Source organism: Wolffia australiana, chromosome 11 (assembly GCF_029677425.1).
Source record: "Wolffia australiana isolate 7733 chromosome 11, ASM2967742v1".
In the NCBI taxonomy this organism is placed as follows: domain Eukaryota; kingdom Viridiplantae; phylum Streptophyta; class Magnoliopsida; order Alismatales; family Araceae; genus Wolffia; species Wolffia australiana.
The window spans coordinates 11,119,072-11,142,722 of record NC_135845.1 but is presented as its reverse complement, the minus strand read 5'-3'; the positions used below and the strand labels follow the sequence as shown (position 1 = coordinate 11,142,722).

Genomic DNA, 23,651 nt, shown 5'->3' with positions numbered 1-23,651 from the left:
TTTTATGTGATAACATGCAAATATAGTCATTAAGACACATAAATATAATGTAAAATTCATTAATTAATCATGTTAATTTGCAAGTTATCATACATGCCCTAGAAGTTTTTTTGAATGAAATTAGCATTGCAATTTAAGTCTGATAAGAGATCTGATTTTTAATCTTTAGTTTTAAATAGATTTGGAATAATTCTGCATTTTTTTTAGAATTTAAATTTATGGTCGGACTTCACCTTTTCCTCAAATTCTTCACTTTCTCTCCTTAGGTTAATTCATCTATTTTCTCTCTCTAGATTTCAAAATTGATTTGTTTGGAAATTTAATTCAGTATATAAAAAACCTAAATATATAATTTCATCTAAAAATTCATCCATCTTGAAGTCCAATTTTAAAACCCCCTATTTGATTATTAATTCCCAGTTTGAATTCATAAAAATTTTATAATAATTGTGAAATTATTAATTCGAATTAATCTGGTCTTATAATTAAAATTATCCTATTTTGAGTGTTTTGACCGAAAATATTTTAAAATAAAAATTAAGTTTTTTACTTAGTTTTGATTAATTAAAACATCATTAAGAATAATTAAGGTCTATTAATTGCAAAATTAATTCCTTCTTGAATTGTTTTATTAAAAATTGGATAAAATTCTTGCTAGCTGCCTCCCTGTGGTTCGACCCCATGCTTGCTCTATACTCTGTATTTAGTGATTAAGGGTATTTATAAATTTTATTGTATAAGGCTAAACGCTCTATCAATGACGTATTTACACCCCATTTTTAGGCTTATCAAACTGTCATCAAGGTCGGAGTCAAAATTCAAAGACGCCACCTAGAGAAAAAATCTCCCAGTACTTCACGGTAGTGGATGACTCGAAGTACATATGTAAATTGTGTCGTGGTATCAACCTTGCAATTAGAATCTAGTTACAACAGCCTAAAGATGTGAGCACAAATGTTTTTTGGCAACTTTTACAAGTGGTTCATCATGACGTACATGATGAACTGAAAGGTATAGCAATTTCACAATTTTCTATTGCAGAAGTGTTTTCCAATTTGTCATCCACAAAAAGTAGTTCATTGGGGTCACACCAGAGGTGGAGAACCAAGCAATTCAATGGCTTATTGTTCGTAGTGCAATTCCATGGTCATTTGCCGATACAAAGGAATTTCAGCGAGCATGGCGATTCGGAAAGTGTACACCCAACTAAAAGAAGCTATTGCAAATAGGTTCAATGATGTACACTGTGTGTCCCTCACGGTGGATACCTAGACTACTTCAAACGGTTATTCCCTGTTAGGCATAACCTGCCATTGGGTCGATGCACACTGTAAGCTTCAAGAGCAGATGTTTGGCATACGTCACATTGGAGACAAACATGATGCGGAGATGATGAGCGCACTCGTCACTAAGGTCATAGAAGGTTTCAACCTTCAATCGAAGGTGTGATGGACATTCCAACAAAAACTTGTCATTATTGACAATTTATTTGCCATCAGTATCTAAATGTTGAGTAACATGCAGGTCTCTACTATCACTACCGACAACGCTGCGAACAACATGACAATGATGCACTTTCTGGCAATAACATTGCATGGTATGAATCCAACATGTAGTAGTGATATCGATATTTGCCATGTGTTTTTGATGTCTTGAACCTGATCGTGCACGCGGGTTTAAAAAGCCTTTGCGCAACATCGAAGGAAGTAGAGATGTTTGTGTTTGACGAAGTCAGAGATCCAATTGATACATTGTATGGATGTACCAGGACCTTCCTTGGGGAGGCACAAACCAGAGTTTGTGAACTAATAAAGGCTATCTCTCACTCAACTCAAAAGAGGGCAGACTACAAGTAGATATGCAAGCATCTTGCATAGCTGCTCTTGAAGCTGTCTTCTTTGTCTCTCTGTCATTTTCACCATCTTCTATTGAATACTTTCATTACAAACAACCCTTCCAAGAAGCCAAACTGTGTTTATTTGCACATGCTCTCTTAACTCCTCTCCTCCATTTTTCCCCTCCCCTGCATGCTTATCTCTCTCATTTGGCGTGTTCGTTTTTTCCTCTCATTCTGTCTATTTCCTGCACCCAAATGGATGACTTACCTATCTTTTCTCTTGAAATGTATCTTCTCCTTATCTTTATACTTCTTGATCTTCGATGCCCTCTAGCCCTCTCTTGAACCTGTCCTTTGATCTTGCATACAGCATCTTGCTCCTCACCCATAAGCTGTTTGGCAACCTAATATTCCTCCACAATATAAATTAAATCCATTTTTATGGCCCTCACTTTAAATAGAAAATTTCTTGATGGTGCAGATAATAATGATAAAGAAGATGATGATATTGACCGATGATTATGATAATGGTGACCATAGATGATCAACCAGATGACGAAGAAGATGTTGGCTGTCTTGCAACTTTCATTGATGTGACTACAAAGAATGAGAAGATGATAACGATGATGATATGTGATGAAGAAGATCTAGCTCTTGGGGTAGTTTTCATCGATATGACTACAAATAATAAGAAGATGACAATGATGATGATAGACTAGACGATAAAGAACCTCTCACTCTTTTACTATTTGTCTCTCATTTCTTTTTCTTACGTGTCTCCCATCTCTCTCATGGGAACAATGAATATTCAACTAGGTTGATGCCTTTTTAGCCATTGACCAGCTATGTATTCTATACAAAGTGAGTGAAAAGCCCAATTCAAGGACAAATGTTCTTCGGAAAAGAAACTGGATAAAAATTTCACAACTAATTTTCAAAAAAATATACAGTATGTACAAAATAAAGAGAGACACGTTGAAATCGTCTACTGAGTAAACAAAGTGTATGAAAACATTTAATCTTAAGAAAATATCATGATTCATATTCCAGAAGTTTTACAGAAGCAACAAAATAAAATGAGACATCTTTAAACCATATACAAATAATATGAACGGAATAGAACATTATGAAACCCACTGTGGACTTTTTTAAAATGCACATTTCAATTGGTACAAATTTACACAAAATTTTAGAATTTGTAATTAATATATATAACAAATTTTTCATCAAAAAATGTCATCTGTCATCCGCCAACTTTCGTGTGTCATTTTTGTCATGCCTCATCCTCCAAGAATGACGGATGACGTAAAGCTCTTCGTTCAGTCATCCGCCCGATCCTCCAAGAATGACGGATGACGTAAAGCTCTTCGTTCAGTCATCTGCCCGTCACTCCAGATGATGACGGATGACATTTTTTTTAACGGACGAATGACAAAACGACATCCATCTTACAGCTCTAGGTGTGTTCTTTTCAATTATAAAGCTACTTATGGCAGATGTGGTTCATAGCTCCTGATCATTACATTCTCCACTAATAGAATAATGAGTATAGTAAGATAAAGATAAATTAGTAAAACTATGATCCCTATAAAATTGTGAGAAATTTTTTTTAGAGAAGTATAGATAACAAGAAGTCCCGATAAGGTTTTAATTTATTAGGGTTCTTTTGATCATTTATATAATTAACTATTTCCTATTATTATATTTTTTACAAGTGATATTGTTGTTGTAACTGACGCAAAGATTCAAACTATTGGCCCTTGGTTGATTGGTTCTAAAGTTGTTCGCCATCATTAGTTGATCCTAACTAGGCCACTCTGGCTGCAAATTAGTAAGGCAAATAAACAGCACAATGTTTGCTTCCTTTGTTCCCATCATGTTCCTCACCAACCTATCATTTTCTAAATACTAAAACCAATCCATTCACAAAGGATTTGAATTAACTTCCTAATTTGAACGCCATAGTCAGTATACTATCCCAAGTACTATTTAATCTTTGTTGTGCATCACTTATGGACTCATGTCAGCCTTCACTACAAATCTGACAGCATTCCTATGGCATTTGCATGGCACCAAAGAATGATAAGAACAGTCAAGACTGATATATTTCTGCATCATTACCCTCAGAAAAAAAAGAATGATGTAACATTTGAATCTTGGATAGTCATGCTTTGTTAAAGCCACATGCCACGTGCAGACTACCGAGGCAATACCTGATCCACCGCCAACTGACACCAAGCGTCGTAACCCTTAACCAGATATCAGGCATTGTGATGATTACTCTATCGTCAGATTTCATTCGAATTTATTCTACTCTTTCTCTAAATTCAAGAACATTCGTTGCTATAAATACTTGTATAAACTCACTAAATGATATAACAAAAACATTCTCTGAATCTTCCATTCGATCCTTCTGTCATTTATTTCCTTGTCATTACTATTCCAAACATGGTATCAGAGCAAGCCCTATTGATTAGGAGAAGATGCACACCTATTCTACTAAGTCCGACGGCAGTGCAAAAACACACAAGAAAATACTGGGGGAAATAATGTAGAAGACCAAGGAGGGAAGAGTGGACCTTTAGCACAAGTGTAGTGTGATGGGGCAATGCACAAAGTTATCGACGCTTCAATGGCAGGAGCGGATGACATGCGCTTCGACAGGGTGGACGCTGATCCAACTGTAAGCGCAACGAGTGGTGGCTGCACAGGTGACCGCGTGGGCAGGCAGCTGTGCACGATGGCCACGTGGGCGAGCGGCCGCGTGGGCAGACGGTTGAGTGCGGTGGTCGCGCAAACGGTGGGCGTGTGGGAGGCTATGCGCGCGGCGACTGTGTGTGGCAGTTGTGCCGATGGCGGCAACGCACAATGACCGTGCGGGCGATGATACAGGTAGGGAGACCTCCTCTCAACGGTGTCAGTGGCAACAATGGCGAAGAGCGGGGACTAGGGCAAATTTCTCTTTTAAGAAAAACTTCAAATAACCTAAATTTTCAGCACCACATTGGCCTATTTATAGGCCTTGGAGAGACGAGAAAACTTTAAATAACTATAAATTCAAATCTAATTTTAAATGACGCTCAGATCCTGTGTCCAAAGTTGGTGTTGGCGATGTGTCATGACACAGGACGTTTCTGCAATAGTAGTGTAGCGTCTGCTGATGGTGTGTGGTCGTGTGCGCCACCATCTCCTCCAGCTTGGAGTCAAGAGTCATGGAGCTAATGAATAAATGATACAATATTGGACGAGGTAGGAGAACTATTGATGAATTTGTTCAGGAAATACGAAGCGTTGGTACTTCCCTTGGCGTAGTTGGATGCAATGTTCAGGAACTTATACTGAAGTTCATTCTGCATTGAGGACATGGCCCAAAATATCAGCCCTTTCGCACCAGAGTGAATACACACTGGCCTCCTTTGATGTCATATTTTCTATGCTAAGGTCTGAAGAGAACATGCTAACCTTTAGTGATTTGGAGGAGGGCGAGGAGCAGCATCAATCATGCTAAGCTCCAGAAGTGAATCAAGTTAATTCAGAACAACATCAGTCATGTCAAAATTGAGGACACGGAGGTCGTGGTTATGGCCGTCATGGATCATAAACCTCCAATCAGCCCATGAGAATGGGCCCTCAATGCCAGATATGTTCAAAAATTGGACATTGTGCAAATGTATGCTATGATCGCTTCAGTCCACACACTCCGCATAATGTGCCTCCATCACCAAACCCAAGACCATACTATCCTCCAATTCAGCATATTTTCTCTCTCCTAGAACCACATCCTCTCCATCAACTCTAGTGCCAACACATTGGTATCTGGCCAATGGAGCAACTCATCACGTCACTAGAGATCCTAAAGTTATTAATCAACCAATCTCTTACCAAGGATCTGAAAAACTCCTCATCGGTGATGGTTCATGTTTGCTGATTTTTGCTATTGGAAATTCATCTTTCTCTACACAATCGCATACTACCCTTCTTCAAAATATCTTGCATGTTCCTTAGATGACTAAAAATCTTTTGTCTATTCCTCAGCTCACATGATTGCTTATCAAAGATCTACAGTTGTGTTGAATTTCATCCATTTGTGTTGAATTTCATCCGCATGATTGCTTTATCAAAGATCGATGGATAGGGGCCATTCTACTCAAGGGTGATGTCCGAAATGGATTATATCACCTAGCATCTCCAGCACCTCCACAATCTTTTGTTAGGAAGGCTTCCCAGAGCCTTGGCGTCAATGGCTGGGTCATCCTGCTTTGAAAATTTTGAAAAACATTATCTCACATTTTGGTTTTCTGATGTAACACGACGCGTCGAGATTGAACGGCTCGTGTTACACCATGAGGGGCAGAGGGCTAATTAGTAGAGCGGCGGCAGAGAGTGACTGCGTTAGTAATAGTGAGGGGGTGAGCTTTGGCTACGGCTCGCTACATGCGACAAAGGTGGGCATTAGCGGTGAGAGCAGTGGTTGGTCTTCTTGCGGCGGCATGTACTTCGTGGGGGTAAAATAGCAGCTACTCTAGGAGACCACAACGTTAGGCATGAGACGGTGCAAAGGCGCAGCGGCATAGGGCGATTGTAGCAGGGATTGCATCGGACTTCAGCGACGACGATGTGTATGCGTTGCTACGATGATGACGATAGTTGTAAAGCTAGCTATCAGCGGATGGAGATAAGCATTGACGGCGACGGCGGTGGCTATTCTTCCTAAGCCAGCATGTACTTCGTGGCGATGAACTGGCAGCACCAGGTCATCCGATGATCGCTCCCCTCGAAACTACTCTAGAGAACGCTAGGCGCGTATGTGGCGCGGGTAGACACGGCAGCGCACATAGGCGCAGCGACGCGGGTAAGCACGGTGGCAGATGTAGACCCGGTGGTTCCTGTGGGCACAACGGCGCTGGTAGGCGCAGTAATGGAGGTAGGCACGATGAAGCAGGTAGGCCCCGCAGCGCATGTAGGCGCGGCGGTGAGTGTAGGCACGGAGACACAGTTTGGCGCGACAACGAGTGTAGGCGCAGCAACGAGCTCGAAGATGAGCGTGGTGGCAAGGACGGCAGTGAGTGCAGGTTGGTGATGTGGCTTTGTCAGGTGTGGCAGCGGGCATGATGGCAGGCACGACGACGGGATGTGGCGGCAGCTGCGACCACGGCCAGCGGCTGCAATGGCAGCCACGACTAGCTACTACGGCTGTGGCTGCTCATGCTACGGATGCGGCTGTAGTTGTGGATGCGGCTACGGCTGTGGTTGCGGCTGATTGCAGCCGCGGTTGCGTCTGTCCCAGCAATGACTTGCTGTTGTGCCCCTTGTCGATAGAGGCTACGATCACGCAAGCAGTAGTGGCATGGAGGGCATTGTCCATGCGGGCGGGCTCACGCTCACTGAGCGTTGTAGCTGCGGCCGCGGCACACACCTTTGGCCACAGCTCGCGGCTACGACTGCGCTGGTGGCCGCAGCCGCGGCTGTGGCTTGCGGCCACGCAGGCTGCTGCGACTTGGAGGGCGTTGGCCTGGCAGGCTGGCAGGCGGGGTGACGCTAGCCATTGGAAGACCCGCATGCGTTGGTGACGGTGGCGCTCCGACGATGGTACAATGAAATCGTAACTTTTCCTTCTCGAGGGACACTTTTGTACATATCTCAAATGCAAAAACTAATAGAAAACACCTAAAATAAACCAGAAAAAAAACAAGGGACTACATTTTTTCATTCTTTTTCTTCTCCTTCTCTCTCTTACAATGGGCACCCCTTGTCTTATAGGGAAAATATGGGCCTTCCCCCTTAGAAATAAAGGGAAGAAGACGCAAAAAATGTGTCATAGATGGCCCTTTAGGAGAAAGCTCCACATTCATGCCGATACATGGGCTCGCCTACGCACAAAAATATAGAACCATACCGGGGTCCAAATATGTGCAAACAAAAACAAAGAAATACGGTCTTTTAGGCTAAATGGTCCCCCATCATTTTCCTTTGATAAACTTGCATCAACCACACATATGTTAATCATGTGCTATGTCAAAGGCCAAACAATCACTTTATGGTCATTCTCATCATGTTTTTTTGAGACCTTTGGAACTTATTAACTCTGATCTCTAGGTGCATACTCCCATTACTTCTCATCTAGGATTTTCCTATTTTGCTACATTTATTGATACATTCAGTAGGTATACATTTCTTCTATTTCAAAAATCAATTGAACGAAAATTCTATTGCAAAATCAAAGCTTTTCAATTTAACTAGGAAGGCAAATATTGGGTGCTACACCAAGTACTAAAAAGATCAGAATTCAGCATCTCATCTCCTGCCCTCATGCTCATTAACAGGACAGCATCGCTGAATGGAAGCATCACCATGTTATAGAAACTGCTCTCTCCCTGATGCATCATGCAGTTGGTCCACATCGGTACTGGGATGAAGCAACTACAGCTGCAGCTCAATCGCCTTCCAATGGCACAGTTGCAGTTCAGATCTTCCTTTGAGGCACTTTACACTCGAACTCGAAATTACAATTTTCTTAAAAGGTTTGGCTATTTGTGTTTTCCTAATCTCAGGCCATATGCTGCTTCTAGACATGGTTGTTCTGTTCTGTTTTTGTTTTAAACAAAAAAAAATTCGCACAAAAGAACCGCACAGGGCCTTGTTCTTTGCTCTGTTCTTTTGTTTTCAAAAAGGAACAAAATTCTCACATTCACACAAATTTGCACATTCGCACAAAACTAGAAAAAAATTCACACAAAACAAACAAAAGAATTGCACACGAGTATGTGCGATGTTTTGTTCGAATTTTTTTTGTTCTGTTCAAAAAACCAAACAGAACAAACAGTTCGCATAGATTTGCACAAAAAGAACAGAATGACCATGTCTAGCTGCTTCTAAGCTGAGCTCTTGGTCTGACCAATGCGTGTTTCTTGGCTATAGCTTTTGTCACCTAGGGCATAGGTGCCTGTATCTTCGATGAAAATATATATCCCTTTTCTTCGGCTTCCACCTCCATGGCACCATTGTCCAATTCTTGTCCAAACCCTTCCTCTATCTTTCCTAGGTCTACATATCCTATAGTCAAAGAACCTGAATCCTCACACCAAAACACCTCTCAGTTGCCACCATTAGAAGTAGAGTTGCCCATTCATTTACACAGCACCGCTCCATCCAGCACTCCAACAAAAAACCCAACTCAACTCACACCATCCACATCCAGCAGTGCTCCATCCAGCACCACCAATAAACCCAACTCAACCCACACCATTTACATCCATAACATCAACACTTCCAAGAAGTCTTCCAAAAATCTCTCAACTATATGGTACCTCCATTAAATACACTCTTCTGTCATGCCATGTATCCATCAACTATCCCACAGAACATACAAACATAAATTCTTCTGTCCAATAGCCACTCTGGCATAGAGACATGTTTGAAGAATACTCTGCCCTTATCAATAATTATACATGGATTTAGTTCCTCTACCTTCCAACACACAATTAGTTGGATGTAAATGGGTGTTTGGTACAAAATTACAACCAGATGGCTCTTTTGATCGGTGGAAAGCTCGCTTAGTCACCCAAGGGTTCAGTCAAAGCCCAGGTATTGATTACCACAAAACTTACAGTCATGTTCTCAAAATTACTTCCCTTCGTGTTCTTTTTCTTTTTGTCACTCATTAATGGCACATAATCAACTTGATATTTCTAGTGCCTTTCATCATGGTGAGCTTTCTGAAACTATTTACATGCAACAACATCCCAGATTTATATCTCCTCAACAATCTCACCATGTTTGTCGTATCCAAAAATCACTGTATGGATTAAAACAAGCACATTGTGCTTTGTTTCAGAAGTTAAGTTCATTGTTTTTCTATTCATGGCAGGTAATGGCTTCATTTCTCCATTCTGGTCCTGCTCGACCTCTCTCGTATCGATGAGGAGGGCCGACGATGGACACTGGCTAGCTTGGTGCCCTTTCCCATGGCACTTGAAGCACGTGATCGGTGCTTGGTTGACGGTCGTGTTATGGGCCAGTGTGCTGTTTGTGATGGCCCGTGCAGGTGGGGTGGACCCCGTTGAGGGGTCCACCCCACCTAGTGTTTTGGGAAGCCCGAATAGTTGTGGGTGGTGTAGTTCGAGCGGGGGTGACTCGAGGCATAGTGTGGGTTGGAAGCACGGTGCCCTCGTCGCTCGGAGTCTCCATATGCTCCACTAGGTGGTAGGCTTCGTCAACCTCTGCAAGGTTGCTTTTAAGCACCTCGCTGCACAGGGTCGGCCGTAACCTGTGGGCAAACATACCGATGATGATTCGCAGGTCCTCCACGAATCGGCACCGCATCCGACACTACTCAAATGCCTCAATGTATTCTGTCACGGTAAGTCAACCTTGCCTAAGGTCGAGTCATAAGAGGAATAATGAAATCTGGTACTTTCAAGGCACGTACTTGCTCCTCAACTTTTGCGCCATTTTGATCCATGATGTGATGGGCCATCCTCGTCGCTTGGCGGCAACTTGCTTCGCATACTCGACGCACAAGTCATCGTCCATGCGGCACCACCAGAAGTAGGGGTTCATGTTTGACTCCTAGTCAATGAACTCCTTGGGTTTCCTCGACCCCTTGAACACGGCGACATCAGCTCGTATGCTCTTCTGGATCTGAGCGTGATGCTCCTCTCGTTGGTGCTCTTCGTCTTATGGGCGCCGTTCGGGCACCAGGTAGTCTCCATGACATGGGCCGGCATGACGTCGAGGTGTAGTCAGGTCGTGGCTGTTGTCATCCCAGTATCGGGGATGACCGTCGCGCAGGGTGTAGATGTCAGGCATCACGCATGGCAGGCACTAGGGAACCTCGTCAGGTTCCTCGTACCGGCGGTGATGGGGTCGGACGTAATCGTCTCGACAGGCCGGTAGGTCAGCCTCATGCCTATGGTCATAGGGCCAGACGTGGTCATCATGGTGGGCCAGTAGGTCGGCATCGTACGCACGATCGTAAATCCTACAACATAATATAGCCAATTTCGTAGAGAAATAACTACCAGTCAGGTATAGGTTGCTGTGACTCTAGGCTCCTGTGACAATGAGGTTTATGAGATATCTATTAATTGTCACTCAGATTTTTTATTTCAGAATTTTTTCCATTGGATAATCTTGGGGGAAAGCATAACAAAACCATAAAACACATTCAAAAACCCTTCCCTTACAAAATTTGCAGCATTTTATGCTACAGTGCATTCCTGCCCAAGTCTGCCATCCATCCACATCATGCCTTCCAGAATTTCTGTGTAGGTATGCACAACGGCCAATTTTTTTGCCATTTTAGGTTTTAATTAAATGTAAATGATTTCTTACTAGTTAATTCTAAGAAAAACATAAATCTTACAAAGTTAGAATAGTTTTTTTATGACTAAAATAAATATTTTTTATTGAAATAATTTCAGTATATTTTTTCTTTATTTAAATTTAATAATTCAAAATATCAACAAATTCCTAAAAATATGAAGAGACCTCTGAAAATAATTTAAATATACTTTATCCAAGATTACTCTTGTAGTTTCAGCTTCCTATGAGTCCACCTCTTACCCTAAACAAAACAAAACATTGTAGCTCAAAGTTATAGTCTATTTATAATCTATCCCTTTTAAGTCTTTGGTTCCATGTATAAAGAAATAGTATCATTCAAAGGAATTTTAGTAGGTAATATGATCTCACTATATGTAATTGTTTTTTGATGATTCACTGCACCTTATTACTTTCTTTTAATTTAAGTAACATATAATTATTTATATATTCTCACTAATTTACATATTTTTGATGATTGATTTTACCTTATCTCTTGTTTTAATTTTAACTAACATAGACTTATACCTTATTATTATACTTCATGTTCTGTATTTTATTTAGATAAAAAACGCATGATGTTGTCAACGCAAATTTTACTTTTAGTCTATCTTTTCACTATATAGTTTTTATTATCCAACATATTATCTTTGTTCCATGGGGAATTATAAAAGTATGTCATATTGAGGGGGCGACCTTTGGATAAGCCCCTTAAGTCATGTTTCGAACCTTTGGATAAGCCCCTGCCAGAATTATATCTCTATATTACTTATATTTTATTTAATCCGAGATTCCATCGTTGCTACATCAGCCCATTTGATTTGATCGACTGACATGTAATCATGGTTTTCAAAAATGATTACCATACCAAATCTTTGCATAAAGCTCACAATATCACTTTGCAAATATTTGCCAATGATTAGCTGATAAAAATTTTGTTTTTGAACTGTTAGGCTGACATGGATATACTGAAAAGATATAGGTGGTTAAAATTGATATAACTGTGCATGTGAAGATCAAGAGAAGAAATCACTTTTTGCATTGATTTCTTGAAGTCACAATGTACAAGGCATTCATGTGTTATCATGTGATTCAAGGAAATAAAAATAGGATTCACATGGCGTTGGAGTCTGCATCTCGATGTGACACAATGATTCTGATAAATTTTCTTGTTTCCTCTCAATGACATGTGTCTGCTTATCATTTAATAAAAATGATGAATTATTGATGTGGTGCGCAGGAACAGTCCACCACCTTCCAAGAAAATGATTTAATGATATTATATTTCTTTTACTGTGAAGGACACATGGTGCTTTCTAAGCTGCAGACTACCAAAAGAAAAGGAGATCAGATCAATAAATAAAAAATAAGAAGAATCCACCAAGAACTAAACAATAATAATATATTGGGATTTTAAATTTCCTTAAAAAATCAACAATGCCACTTACGAGGAGGCAGGAAATATTAATCAAAGGATGGCTATGATTTGTCCAAATTCAGAGCATGATATTGAACCATCTAGAATGCTGATTGAGCTGGAATTTTGAGGGTACCATTATCTTTATCCCATCTTCTTATCTAGGCTCTGATCCATGAATTGATTTGTGGATCTTTGTAAAAAATTATTTTTAAACTTACTTCCTTATTTATGTTCTGATTTAAAGAGAGTGAGTTTCTGAGATCAATGAAGCTTATTTGTGGTGTGTTGGATGAATTTTCATAGTGACATGATTCTGGAAAAACATAAGGATTTAAAGTAAGTACCCTCACCTTACATCAGTTCTTTTCATTATCGTCATTAACTGAGATTTATTTTGTCATCACTTCTTACTGTAATTGGAATAAATCATTCGTCTTCCCCAGAACTACATAAAAAATTAGATCATCATATAGAAAACATAGATTTATTAGAAATGTTATAGAACATCGATACCATTGTTAATATTTATAATATAATAGGTAATCAACTGTCAAGATAGGCTACTGATTACTAATCACAAAGATCATAATGTGAATCATCACTTAAAAGGATTAGAGACCTATCATTGTTAAACATACATAACTTTGTATTCTTTGAAAATGAGATTCAAGTTAATGGGTTTCACTATAGATATATTTGAAATGCAAAATAAATTAATTTTGTGTCCTGTGATTGATCTCAGACTCATTTGATTTGATGAATGATAATAGAATTTTTGTCACCACTAACAAATTTCCTTTCTGATTCATTGATTGCCGAATTTCTTTAAGAAAATATTATAAACACTATAAGAATATCTCGCATCATCATCTGGTGAACTTAATTTATTTTTATTGAAAATTTAAAAGATGAGAACTTAATTTTTGAGATAGATTATTACCAAAATATAGGAGTCATTTTCGTTCTAAATAGGTCACATGTCAAGATAATATCGAATCTATTAAAAGCTAAGAAACAAGCTTTGATACATATATCAAGTTGAGATGAAGAATAAAGAATTTCTTTGGTGACAGTAGCAGAAATATATGCTTAAAATGGTTTATAAGGAATTTATTATAAATATATCCCAATCTGAAACATAGATTTAACTTAAATAGTGAAAATTAACACAATTGAAGAACAAAATCAAACAATTACTTTCTCTAGTATTGTAACTAGTGTTGATCAATTATTGGATTGTATGAGCTATTAACCATCATGAACTGAAGGACATATCTTACTGGTAAGAGATGAATTAAGTTCTCCTTGATTTAGTCACTAACCCCATGTATCCTTTATTTAAAGTTTCTATTTCGTGCTTCATCACATAGTCGAGCTCCTCGCTGACGTGGATTGGCTTCAATTTGTCATTGAGATTGATAATCAACACGTTGCTCGCATAATTGGCCTGAGGAAATCTGATAAAAATTTTATTCTTAGACATCATCAGTAATTCATATCACCCCTGTACCTATGGTCAAGTTGTTACCGTTCCAACCCATTCTTAGAAATAGAGCCTGATCCAAGCCGCCCTAACACGCTTGTTCGGGTTCCGACTGCAATAACTTGTATGATGTTCCTCTCTGTATCATACTGTAAGGGTGGGTTGCTGTTTCTTCCTACTTATTTTGTATTTTCACCTCACCTTATCTACATATAGTCTTCAATTCTCAACACCTGTTCCGTTTACTAATGTTACAATATACTGTCACGTAAACATTACAGTACATCTCTCATCCCGAGACTGAAATAAAATTCTATTTTTTTCACGTTCTACTCCATTTTCAGGGCCTCCCTAAAGTTCTGATCAAAGCTCTGTGTGGAGCTCCCATCTGAGATCCAGCCCTTGTCTGGGTCTCTGAGAGCCACCGCAAGAGCAGCTATCAGTCCTCAGACATTCTACTGGAGGTTCCACTGCACCTTCGACGAACCCCGCCACGCAATTACAGAAAGTCTTGACGCTGCCACCATTCGCTGCCTTCAGCTTAACGTTATGAAGAATGATATCATTGCACGGCACCGTGTCGCTGCATGCCAACTTAATCGCATTTGCAGTCTTTGACGTGCCACGGATATCTCTGAATAGTACCTCGCTTACCTTCACTGCCGACGTCTGCCTTGGTCAAGGCATAATCGATCAACATAAGGAAAAAACAGATAGATGAAGTATAATTTTCATAGACTGTTAGTGTATATGTACTTGTATGTCGGTAGGTGCAAAGATGAATGAATAAATCAAATGACGGATGGATGAATGGTAGAGACATGAGAATATATACATTTATAGATTATTCAGATATAAATATATCCAGGTATATGGATGGATCGACACATTGGGGTTGTCAAAGAGGGTAGCAGGAGAAGGAAGCTCCTCAGTGAGGGATAGAAGGTAGAGTCTCAACAGATGAAAGTTATTGGGAACTTCATTGGGACAGTTGAGTCTTAACAAGTAACTCAGAAAGAGTTAAAACAAAAGATATAAATAAATTAGGTGAAGTGAGAGATGCAGACTGACAGATAGACATACATCGATAACTTGAATGTATGACAATACACACAGACAGATAGACTGATTGACTGACCGATAAATGGATGGTTTGGTATTAAAACATAGATTTATAGCATTATAGACAGATGCGGGAGATAAAGAGAGACCTGGTTTTGGCAGGGGGTCGAGGAGTCGCAGTAGAACTGGTCGATGATGATTGGATTATGCACGTCGATCATCTTCACATTTTGGAACGTTATCGCTCGGGCGTAACCGGATCCACCCTGCCGAGAAAACCGTAAATTATTCGAAATGAAGAAGTCTAAAATATAAAGGTAATCCCATAACCAAGTGTCCTTCGCCCACCTGCCACGTCTTGATCCGAACCCCGTTGGTCGTCCCCCTCAGAACAGCCTTATCGAGTACGATTGTCGACACCGCTACCTCCGAATTGCTCTTCCCCAAGCTTCCAATGCTGTGATAAGAAAAAAATATAACATTTCCTAAGAATCTAAACTAAAATTAAGCGAAAATGATGGTTTACTATGATGGAAGGTTGGCGTCGACAGTAAACGATATTCATTCAAAGGTTTTACCTTATCCCGTGACCGGGGCCGCAGTGGATGTCATTCATTTCGATGTTCGAGCACCCATTAACAATAGATATGCAATCGTCGCCTGTAAAATACCATCCAGGCCTTAAAAAAAACTGAAATTTCTCAGACTTAGTCTATTATTATCTTTCCCAAAGGTACCTGTCTCGATGACGCAGCTCTTTACAACGATGTTGGATGATTCGCTTAAGTGAATTCCGTCGGTGTTCGGGCTATTAAATGGGGCTTCAATCTGCAAGTGCGATAATATCACCGCGTCTGACTTAAATACGGTCAAATGTATCTGTTGGCTGTTCTTGAACTGCAGTCGCCTGACAATTATTCCACTGCTTGACTCAATCGTCATCGCCTGTTCCATTGACATCGTCATTTGTGGGAAACATCCTTTGATTAGTGGCGGAGGAAAGAAGATCGTAGTTGGTGTCAGTTTACCGTAGGAGCTCCTCTGCATGGCTACATGTGACAAAAAATACAGAGTTAATCAGCAAGATAATGTACACTTCCAAGATCCACGAATAGAAAGAAGACCAGAGTAGATAGGGGGGAAGATGAAGAGAAAGAGAGAGTAGTGAAGTGTACTTTATAATGTTCAAACGTTTAGTAATAAATGTGTGGTCAAGTTTAGTAATAAGTGCGTTAACTAAACAACAAGTTAACTTCTTTTGTTGTTGTCTTGTTCTTGCAAGTTTATATAATGTTCTTTTCTCTACTAACGTTACTTCTTTGGTTTAGATTTATGTGAGTTGCAAGTCAGTTGAACTAGGTTCTCCTACGAGTCATACTTATATTTTTGAGATTACACATACCAATTATATTTAAAATATTTTACTTACCAAATAGAGAAGGAAAATTAGGGGAAGCGAGACGTACGTTCGTCTTGTTTATCTTGCAGGAGGCGGCCCACCACTTGGAGCCAGACCCATCGATGACTCCTCTGCCGTGGAAGCGGACACCCTTGAGCTTGGAGAACACAAGCCAATTTCTAGGACTAGAAGTATACCAGTCCCCGGGCTCCTCCGGCGCCTTAATTATTCCACTGATCTGTAGAGAAAAAGTTTAAGCAACATAAAAAGGAAATTCAGTTCTAATAAACCCGGCCAATTATAACGCGCAGAACTAACCAGACCAATATGTGAACATTACCTAAAATCTAAGAGTACATTAAACAGATCAACGGCTACACAAACAACATTTGTCACGATGCTATCAGTGGGATTTTATGATCAATAAAACCTGTCAAGTGAGGAAGAAGGAAGATAATGACATGATCTCAAGTGAGTACATGTGTGGGTATATATATACCCTAGGAGAGAGAATGATAAGAGGGCTAATGGGCTTATAGAATAGGGCCCATTAGCCCATGAGTATTAGTATCTCACTAACACCCCCCCGCAAGCAAAGTGTGGATGTCATCCATGCCGAGCTTGGACACTGCACGCTGAAGGAGAGGTCGACAGAGTCCCTTGGTGAGGACATCAGCAGCTTGCTCAGCGGATGGAACAAATTCCAGGTCAAAGATGCCCTCGTCCATGCGCTCCTTGAAGAAGTAGCGGTGGAGTTCCATGTGCTTGATCCGGCCCTGTTGACCAGGGTTCTTTGCCAAAGTGATTGCCGACTTGTTGTCGTAGTAGAAGTGGATCGGGCCTGAATACTCCACACGGAGTTCATGGAGGATCCCGTATATCCACTGGCCTTCAGAGGCCCTGTCGGCAAGTGCTCGGTATTCGGCTTCAGCACTAGAGTGGGACACTTTGTCCTGTTTGTTGCTCTTCCAACTGACAAGACTACCGAAGACAAAGGTACAGTACCCCGTGGTGGAACGACAGTCCACAACTGAGCCTGCAAAATCCGCATTAGTGTACACCTTTACGGTCCGCTCCATACTCCGAGGAAAGAGTAAGCCTTTCCCGGGGCAGCCCTTTAGGTACGCGAGTACCCGGTTGGCAGCCTGACGATGGATCTCCCGCGGAGAGTGCATGAACTGACTTTGGAGATTGACGCCGAAGCTGATATCGGGCCGGGTATGGGTCAAGTACAATAATTTCCCCACCACCTGCTAGTACTGATAGGCGTTCACCGGTGCTGAGTCCTCCCCCTTACCCAACTTGACGTTAGGGTCAATGGGAGTACTCACCGGCGCACACTCGGTCATGCCGGTCAAGGCCAGTAGGTCGACGGCATACTTCTGCTGCGACACAAAGATCCCCCGGGGGGAATAGGCCACCTCAAGGCCGAGGAAGTAGCGAAGAGGCCCGAGGGCCTTGATTTCGAACTCCTTGGCCAACGCAGAGCTAACGCGGCTGGCCTCGGCAGAGTCAGACCCCGTAATGAGAATGTCGTCGACGTACACGGCCAAGATGGAGACACCAGCAGGGCTGTGACGGAGGAATAGGGAGGCATCCCCATTGCTCTGAGTGTAGCCCTCAGCCTTCATGATCGAAGAGAACCGACCAAACCACATCCACGGCGACTGTTTCAGTCCATAAAGAGACTTCCGCAGTCGGCAGACGGAGCCCGGAGGACCAAGAGTATACCCGGGAGGTTGCTGCATGTACACCTCCTCCGTCAAGTCACCGTGGAGAAAGGCATTCTTCACATCAAACTGCCGGATCGGCCAGTTGGAGTGAGCCGCAAGTGCCAAGAGAAGACGGACTGTTTCCATCTTCGCCACAGGAGAGAACGTCTCGAAGTAGTCCACGCCATAAGACTGAGTGAACCCCCGAGCCACAAGTCGAGACTTGAGGCGTTCAAGAGTACCATCTGCATGATGCTTCTTGGCAGGGATCCACTTGCAATCCATTGCCCGCTTGCCAGGAGGAAGGGGAACGACTTCCCAAGTGTGGTTCTTGAGCAAGGACTGCATCTCCTCATCCATCGCCGCTTTCCAATGAGGAGAAGCAAGAGCATTAGAGAGGCGACGTGGAAGTGGTTCCGACGAGATGTGAGAAAGGAAGGACCGGTAGGTAGGACTCAGCCGGTTGAAGGAGAGGTAGTGAGATAAGGGGTAGAGGGGTGTGCGAGTGCACTGACGAACCCCTTTCCGAAGGGCGATAGGCCATCCCAACTGAGCATCGTCATCAGTAGGCGAGGGAGAGTCATCGTCCGACGGAGGAGCAGAAGCAAAAGTGGGAGAAGAGTGTAGCTCCCCGGGGTAGAGAGAGGCTCCCCGGGGGAAGGAGGTGCACTAGGAGAAGGATACGGTGCACCAGGGGGAGAGGTGGTAGGAGGCAAGGGAGAAGGTGAAGGTGGAGGGAGCTCACACGACCTCTCAGGGGAAGGCACGGAAGAGGCAGACGGGGCGGGAGCGGGAGACGGGAGACGGCAACGGTGGGGTAAGGGGTCCCACAAATGGCTAGGGTTCCAAGGAAGGAGTCGACGAAGTCTCATCTAGCGGAAGGCGTGACGAGGTAGAGTCACCGAAATATGGCTCATGCTCAGGAAAGGTGACATTTGCCGAGATGAAGAACCGCCGAAACGGAGGGTGATAGCAACGATAACCTTTCTGGAGAGACGCGTACCCGACAAAGACGCACCGAGCTCTAGCATCGAGCTTCGTGAGAGAGGGAGCCATGTCGTGGACGTACGCCTTTCACCCGAAGATGCGAGGTAGAAGTCCAGTCTGCAGCGAGAGGTGGGGGAAAGCCGTGTTCAAGCGATCCAGGGGTCTGACAAACCCGAGGGGCTGGGAGGGAAGACGGTTTACGAGATGGGTACTCGTTAAGACCGCCTCACCCCAATACGCCCACGGAACAGAATAGTTCAGTAGAAGGGTCCGGGCGGTCGACGTGACATACCCGATCCGACGTTCGGCCATACCATTCTGTTTAGGGGTCGCCACATAGGAGGACTCGTGGAGAATCCCATGATCAGCAAAATACTTGGCCAACTCAGTGTTGACGAAGTCCCGGGCGTTATCGGAGCGGAAGCGCTGGATACCCCGGTCAAACTGAGTGCGAACCATGGTGCAGAAGTGACGGATCGTCGGTGCGACCTCAGACTTGGCGGTCAACAAGTATACCCATGTGTAACGGTTGGCCTCGTCAACAAAGATCTGAAAGTAGCGGTGGCCCTTGAGACTAGCCTGTAGGGCGGGTCCCCAAACATCACTGTGGATGCAAAATAATGGAGTCGATGAGTGCGAGGTGGACGGAGAGAAAGATGAACGACGGTGCTTGGCCAGCTGACAGGCTTCGCACACAATAGTCTGAGGGTCCAAGCCAGTACACATCGAAGGAAATAGGCGCTGTAAAACAGAAAATGGCAGGTGACCCAGCCGTTGGTGAGCCAACTGGAGACGTCCCATGCGCTGCGCATCGACCGGTCGGAGGTGGCAGTGAAGTAGAAAGCACCGAGAGCGACCCCCATCGTCCAACAACAGCAGCCCGTTCTCCCGCCTAATCTGTGTAGTCCAGCCCACCTTGTCAGACAGAAACATCCTGTCAGGTTGGAGGTGAAATGAACAGGACAGACTGTCAACCAAACGCTGAGGGGACATAAGGATGGCTCGCAGGGCTGGGACATGAAGGACATTGTGGACTACCCCGAAACCATCGACAAAAACGGCCCCAATACCAGCCATACGCAACCGTCCACCATCGGCTGTAAGGACGATACGGTTCCCACTATGCCTTTCGTAGGATACAAACCGGTCATTGAACGGGGTCATGTGTTCGGTTGCCCCCGAATCAAGAACCCAGCTCGTATCCAATACGAGAGGCGAGTGGAGAGCCGTGTGACCACAATACCACTGAGCAGACGGAGAGAAAGAAAACGCACCAAATCCACCAAAGTGTGCCGTGGACTGAGTCAGAGTCTGCATGGTAGCCACTTGGTCATGGAGACGGCCCAAATCAGCTTGGAGTTGCGCTATAGTTGTGGGACTGGTAGAGGTGGTAGAGGTGGAGGCGACCATAGCTTTCCCTTCGGTGGCCTCTTTCTTCTTCCGGTTGTCGTACTGACGCTTCTTGCACCACTTGCGAAGATGCCCAGGCTTGTTGCAGTATGAGCAAACCAGCCCGGAGGGTGCCGCCTCCGCGGTGGGAGCAGGAGCTGGAGAGGGAGGCCGGGTGAGGAGTGCGGTCGAGTCATGAGCCGCCTCCGGGGAGAGAGTGCCAAGAACCTGAAAATGGCTCTCCTCTTCCTGGACTTCCTTCACCAAGTCGTCAATGGTAGGAAGGCCTTCCTTGCGGTGTAGAGCACGGCGACGAGTGTCATCGTGCTCCTTGTTGAGACCATGGAGGAACCCCAAGAGTCGTAGGCGAAGAGTGTTCTGGAATGACTTGTACGTCGGATCATCCGTCGGCAAGTAGTAGTCCACCTCGTCCCACAACTTCTTGTGTTCCAACGCATAGTCCGAAATGGACATTGCGCCCTGGCGAAGGTTGCTGGCTTTGGCTACTAGCATAAAGAGGCGCCAGTTATCCCCTTCTCGTCCGCAAAAGGTGTTAGCCTGGTCCCAAAAGCCTTTCACAGTGGAGCAGCAAGGGAACCGTTCACGTAACGAGGTTGCAAGGGATGTCGTGTAGAGCCAGCCGAGTACAAAATGTTCTTCGGCTTCCCACGCAGCATAGTGTGGATGAGTCGGTGGGAGAGGAGCTTGCGTACAGTGCTTGAACAATTGGCGAGCTTTGAGGGTGGTCTCGACAAAATGACGCCACTCAGAGCAAGTTCGGCATCAAGACACGCCGAGTCGGGAACCAAAGGCAGGGAAGGAGTAACCTTGTGTGACAAGGGTTCTCTCTGAAAATCTGCATCGGTGAAGCCCTCGGCGGTGACAACCGGTTGACGAGTCTGGCCCGTGGAGTAAAGTTCCTCCGACATTGGAACTGCGGCGGTGGCTGCGGCTGCGGGCTGCGGCTGCAACTGTGGCTGTGGCTACGGCTAGTGCTGCAGCTGTGGCTGCGGCTATGGCTAGTGCTGCGGCGGCGGCTGCGGCGGCGGCTGCGGCTGCTGCTGCGCGGGCGGCTGCGGCTGCGGCTGTGGCTGTGCGCGCGGGCGCGGCTGCGGCTGCGGTCGCGTGAGCGGCTGCGGCTGTGGCTGTGCACGCGGTTGTGGCTGCGGCTGGGCGTGCAGCTGCGGCAGCGTGTGCGGCTGCGGTTGTGCGCGCGGCTGCGGGGGTTTCTCCAGAAGCTCCGCGGGCTGGCTACAGCTCGCGCTGTAGCGGATCCGTCAGTCACGCTCCGGGTTCGCTAAACAGCGAGAGGGTGATGTCAAACCCTAGATGTTAAACCCTAGATTGAAGAGCTCTGGAGCTCTGATACCATGTCAAGTGAGGAAGAAGGAAGATAATGACATGATCTCAAGTGAGTACATGTGTGGGTATATATATACCCTAGGAGAGAGAATGATAAGAGGGCTAATGGGCTTATAGAATAGGGCCCATTAGCCCATGAGTATTAGTATCTCACTAACAAAACCTAATCCTTTAGAGGAAGTCAAGCAAATGAATCAGCAGTGAAGAAAGACATCATAAATTAACAAGGAAATTTTATTCCAATGAAATGAAACAACTATTGGGGGTGATGACTATGCTGTTACCTGGACAGTGAAATCATCAGCGCAGGGCCCTTTGAACCTGGCTGCACGTACAAGGTAAGTATTTCCCTTGGGAACGAAGAACACGGAATGCTTCTGCCCGCATGACGTGTTCCACGCGCTCAGGAACGCCTGCGGCAGTTGAAAGGCAGGTGAGCAACACGCAATCGTGCCGTGAGGAGAGAGACAAACAATGCCAGTTGTATTCGTCGTCACCGATGACGACTACGAGTCGACGATCGTTAGTCCTCATCGTTCCCTTAGTTCGTTCTTTCCGTGATAAAGATGAAGAAATCTTCATTATCATCGCCCCTTTGTCTACCTCGCTCAGGTGATGAGAAAATAATTCATCATCATTAAATTATTCAGACGTTGATGATGAAGAGTTTTGGACGAAGATGACGAGGAAGAATTAGAGAGAGAAACTCACCTGGGTATCATCGGCGATTCCATCTCCCACAGCGCCATGGTTTTTGACATTCACGTGGATTCTTCCCAGGATCTCATTTTCCTCTTGCCTTGCTTCTTCCTCTGTCCAATTCTCCATTTGCCCTTCCCACAGCGCTATATCTTCTTCCTCTGTCGCTACCATTATGACCAAGGAGAGAGCAGCGAGGAAGAAGTAGAATAAGAACAAGAATGCTCTTCCCATTGAATTTTTCCAATCGCAAGGTACAGCGATGGGCTCTTGGGAAATATAAATAGATGTTTATACAATTTCCGGGAGGGTAGGAGACGAGTAGGCCTCCTCGCTTATCGGTCGCTTTAGAGGGGAACAAGACGGCAACGATGGAGAACACCAGAAGAGCACGGTAGAGATCCTCTTGCTTCTTTTCTAAGCCCATAACCTGTTCTTGATCCTGCCCGCTACCAGGTGTAAGCTTTAAGCTCAAAGAAGCCACCTTTCACCGTGATCGCTTTTCTACGCAAACACGTTTCTGTGCCATCAGTCATTGAAATCATCTTCATTGAAGAAAAGAAGAGTATCCATCGGAATTTCCTCGCATACGTGAATTAAAACGTAAAATTTGTGGGCATGTTTCGTTAGAATGCATTATTGTTGTTGAATGAGCAGCAACAACCGGAGACAGCTGGAAAATCCATTCAAGGTGGAGAGAAAGAACATTTGCAACGTAAGGAAATTCATCTATGTCAGAAAAAAAATGCACAGCAGGTAGATAAAACAAGAAAGACGTGTTTCACTTTCCCTTTTCACGACCTTCACAAGGTAGAGAAACAAAGTACTAAAGAGAAGAAAATATTTTCTCGAAGAAAAAAATATTTATTTTCTTAAAACGCAGTGACATGGACTCATCTCAACGCTTTCCGTTATTCCGAAGCTAGTTCCTCCAAATGCTGGATAGTTGAACATTGGTAAATGCACCACCAACTTTCTTT

General features: G+C 43.7%; 1 protein-coding gene across 2 annotated transcripts; it reads right to left on the bottom strand.

Moving 5' to 3' along the window:
- Window positions 1-14,097: 14,097 nt before the first annotated feature.
- Window positions 14,098-23,334, bottom strand: LOC144709837 (polygalacturonase-like). Of its 2 annotated transcripts, none has more exons than XM_078583486.1 (9): window positions 22,684-23,333; window positions 22,257-22,385; window positions 16,590-16,760; window positions 16,152-16,172; window positions 15,861-16,068; window positions 15,702-15,783; window positions 15,472-15,580; window positions 15,273-15,389; window positions 14,098-14,730 (listed from the first exon to the last, which is right to left on the bottom strand). In XM_078583486.1, the coding sequence occupies exons 1-9, from the start codon at window positions 22,903-22,905 to the stop codon at window positions 14,425-14,427; spliced, it is 1,365 nt and encodes a 454-aa protein (XP_078439612.1). In that variant the 5' UTR covers window positions 22,906-23,333; the 3' UTR covers window positions 14,098-14,424. The 2 variants fall into 2 exon arrangements, with proteins under 2 accessions (XP_078439612.1, XP_078439613.1); XM_078583487.1 differs by having other exon boundaries at window positions 14,592-14,720; window positions 22,684-23,334.
- Between the last annotated feature and the right edge of the window lie 317 nt (window positions 23,335-23,651).

Bases quoted from the DNA above. Each gene is read 5' to 3' on its own strand.
- LOC144709837 (XM_078583486.1), bottom strand. From the start codon at position 22,905: ATGGGAAGAGCATTCTTGTTCTTATTCTACTTCTTCCTCGCTGCTCTC. The intron at 22,386-22,683 runs GTGAGTTTCTCT...CAACTGCCGCAG, and splicing joins GAATCGCCGATGATACCCAG to GCGTTCCTGAGCGCGTGGAA. The intron at 16,761-22,256 runs GTAACAGCATAG...TTTTCTCTACAG, and splicing joins CTGATGATTTCACTGTCCAG to ATCAGTGGAATAATTAAGGC.